This window comes from Cladosporium halotolerans (assembly GCF_011745625.1).
Source record: "Cladosporium halotolerans strain TM138-S3 chromosome Unknown Sca205, whole genome shotgun sequence".
Lineage (NCBI taxonomy): Eukaryota > Fungi > Ascomycota > Dothideomycetes > Cladosporiales > Cladosporiaceae > Cladosporium > Cladosporium halotolerans.
Window position 1 is genome coordinate 178 of NW_027191653.1, and position 3,684 is coordinate 3,861.

The 3,684-nt window shown below is 52.6% G+C and overlaps 1 protein-coding gene across 1 annotated transcript; it reads left to right on the top strand.

The window, feature by feature from the left end:
- Positions 1 to 2,416: 2,416 nt before the first annotated feature.
- WHR41_09628 (uncharacterized protein) lies at positions 2,417 to 3,352 on the top strand (the record flags this gene model as incomplete). Its single annotated transcript, XM_069378230.1, has 1 exon — positions 2,417 to 3,352. The coding sequence occupies one exon, from the start codon at positions 2,417 to 2,419 to the stop codon at positions 3,350 to 3,352; it is 936 nt and encodes a 311-aa protein (XP_069224849.1).
- Positions 3,353 to 3,684: the final 332 nt, after the last annotated feature.

The window sequence follows — 3,684 nt, forward strand, 5'->3', positions numbered from 1 at the left end:
CGCAATCCAGCGTGATGGCACCAGTTTGCTACAGTACTGAAAGCGTGAACACATACCATTTTGTCGCACGAGATGTTATCCATGAACGTCGCAATGAAGGGTCATTTTGAAATGGTGGAGCTTCTGTCAAATGAGGGCAATGCACCCATGACGTTGCGACATTGGCTCGGGTCGGTGGCGTCGAGTTGAGCAGCAGCGACGAACCATCATCCTGCCGCCCTTTTTCTCGGTTGTCGAAGATCGATCCGGTGCCCAAACCTTTCCTGGCGGAGGTAAGGCCGCAGTAGGGGCATGAATCTACCACACCATAATGTGGCGTTGTAGTCGGATATGCTAAAATGAAGGGCCGGAATGCTGGCTGCTATGGTCGTGCTCAGTCTCGGCCTTCACATGATTTTGGGGAGATACTGGGAGTGGCGGTCGATGAAATCATTGCTGGCTTACGGACCAGGCGACTCTTGCGGGACATAGCACAGAACTTACGGGCAGGGCTGTCAGCACGGGAGCGTCTCCACAACTTTACGGTATGCTCAGCCTCCCATCATCTTCAGCTCACGACCTCTGACCCCTTTGACTTCTTCAACGTTGAACATAACGCCTTTGAGCGCACGCTATGATACGACTACAGAGCTTCGATGGACTTGTATTAGAAGTCGGTATGCAACAGCATGGCTTTTTGTGTTGATGTCGACCGGCCGTATCCCGGAAGAAGCTGACGCATTCTCGCAGAGAGCCGTGTGGCCCGCGAGTCTGGATATCTGAAGAAATTCCTACTTGGAGGAGATAGTGCCGAGTCCCATACTATCTTTCTGCCCAAAGTTAGCTTGAAGCATTACTCAACTTCCGGAGAGGCAGTATCGTTGACACTGGCTAGATTGAGGGTAACACGCTACGGTTGCTATTCGATTGGTGCAATCAATTCGCACACAGAAGCAGACCGATTAGCAAAAGCGGCGATCAATTGCTCATGCCGTGGCAGAAGCTTTTCCTCCAAGAGTTGGACAGTAAAATGATGATGCGAATTTTCTGCGCAGCCGTTCGTCTGAACGTGGACCACCTTGTTGCCGCCTGCTGTCATTTCCTTGTCAGATACCGCGAAACAGCACTCACTGAAGCGATATCTGCCGGACAAGACGGCGAGGAGACCGCGCTGTGCTCTGCGATAAGGAGTCATCTCCGTCACGCACGGAAGCTTCATATGAAAAGAAAGCGGATGCAGGAGCTGCTGGCTCATGCGAGAGGCTTGACTCTTGCAGATGTTTTACAGACGCACAAGGCGAGGGCAGACTGAGCACACATTAGACCAGAGTCACAATGACGATTTCGGTGTGGAACGTGATTATTGGGCGGAAGGATCAATGAGCATAGCAGTCAAAAGGAGGAAAATCGTAACAGCATGAAAGTATCAAATGTTATCGCAAAGCGCTGTTAGAGGAGCAAGGTCAGGAATGACTTGTCGACGAGCATTGGTCAAACATTTTTCACACCATGCTGTATGAAGTAACACAATACGTACTGTATTTGCAAGTATCTTGCCAGATGTCCAGTCAGGCGTCGCGTGCAATTTGATCGCAGTGAGGCTTCTCAAATTCACGCTCAATGCACGTGGCTGGGTCAAGCTCGGGTGCGACCAGGTTCACACATCATACCTTCCATATCTTAGGTGTTCAAGGCCGAAACCGTATTGTTGCCGTCGAAAAACGCACCCCGAGAAGGAAGATATTATCTGGACATGCAGTGCAAGGAGATCAGAACAGCGATCATGTTCCACTAATCAGCCGAAGCAGTGGCGACGTCGTATCGGGACACTATCGCCGGGACATGGCACGAGTCGGTCGTCAACCAAGTCTGCAGAGACGACTGGTGGTTCACAGCACAAGGTGAACACCAGGCGCCTGTGGAGAGGCTGGAGGGCAGAAGAGGCGCCCGAACGCTCGTATCAGCCTCGTCAGTATAGTGGCAAATGACCAGTGTCGAAGCTTTACGCGCCACCAGCGAGTTTCACATCGACTCCCAAGATTGACGTGTGGGTCTGTGCCGATGTGTTCCCCTGCAGCAGACGCTGCATCTAAATCTACTTGCTGGTGGGTTGCGGGAAGAAGTCAGAGGGGGGCCCGAAAGATTTGTGCGTGGGGGCCAACCTCCGGCAAACCTGTGCGTTTCCCAGCGTAGCGGGTCCTCCTTGTCCAGATCACCCGACCGTCGACTGGGTCATCCAGGCACACGCGGCAATACAATATAAAAGCGTTCCGCACAGCTCGGCCAGAACTTGGTCTGAGGACACCAAGCTCATCGTTAGAAGTGCTACTTCAAGACATTCCTCGACTCCATCTGTTTCCCTTTTTTCCACTAGGCCAATAAATTCCAACAAATCAACCCAACGCCACCTTCACTGGGAGGCTCAAACCCGGTCAGAATGCGGTTTCAATCCAGCTTCGTCCTGCCGTGCGTCATCTCCGGTACGCTTGCAGCCCCCCACTACTTCGAAGGGTCGTTCTCCAGCTTCAAAGCACTGAGCGTGATGCCTGGAGCGGACATCACGAAGGAGCTCTACAATAGCTGCACGGGGTTCGACGCTTCCGGAAAGGCTGTGAGCACTGGCAATGTTTGCGTCAAAGAGCTTCTGTGGGACACACTTGCAGTCTTATTGGCCACGTCGGGAGGGATGCAAACGCCCGCAAATGCGGTATCCAATGACACTGTCCTGGACGTGGGACGTGCGTCCGTGACGAGCTATCCCGTCACGACTCCGGCGACCTCACAGCAGGCTGCAGCCTCGCAGGCAACTGGAAGCAAGCACAAACGCATGGGCGACGCCGGGGAGACTGCACTTTTGAAGCGAGTCAACGACAATCTTTCGGAGGCTCTGCATGGAGAGCACTCCATTCGAGCCGTATCGGTCGGTCACTCAGACATTCACCCCACAGACGGCATCGCGATTCGGACCAACGTGCAAAATAGCGGAGCATTCTTCCACGTGCACACCAATGGCTCCCATGCAACTGCTACTCTCAACAGAGATGCTTCCTCCAGCATGCGACGCCGGGGCCAGGATTCTACGGGAAAGCGTTCGTATGAGTTCTCGAAAAATATGTGGGGCGTCAAAGTGCAGATCAACAAGGGAAACGGTGGAGATATCAATATGAGTGACCTGGATGCATACATTGCGGCTTTCACATACGGTAACGGCGAATCTGAGCCAGCGTTGAAGGAGTCAGATGACTGGAAGATATCTGTGTGTGACAGAGATCGCAAGGTTCAATTGCTCTTTGGCAAAGTGGTCTCGCTGCAGCGTCCTTCTGACAATGGCTACGACCATCCTGAGGATTGGATGAACTGCAACAGAGAGTAGCCCCAGGCAAGAAGTAAAGCGACTTAGATCTGTCGTTGGGACCGGAGCGTCGATGGAGATTTGGGGTTCTCTCGGTAGCACAATGTATATCTCAAAGCTTCCAAGGGCATGCGTAGCCTGAGCTCCGAAGAAATAATGCTACATTCAAGACAGATTCTCTCCATTCTTCGCTGTTCCCCCATGCTTCGAGCGGTCATTGCCGAACAAACCTCGAAAGAATTAACGCGCATAATTGCTCGCACAGATCACGTTTGAAATGGTGGTAGTGACGACCACTAGGGCCGTCAGGTGCGGGCTTATGGACTCCCAATTTGAACGGACGTTGAAGAATC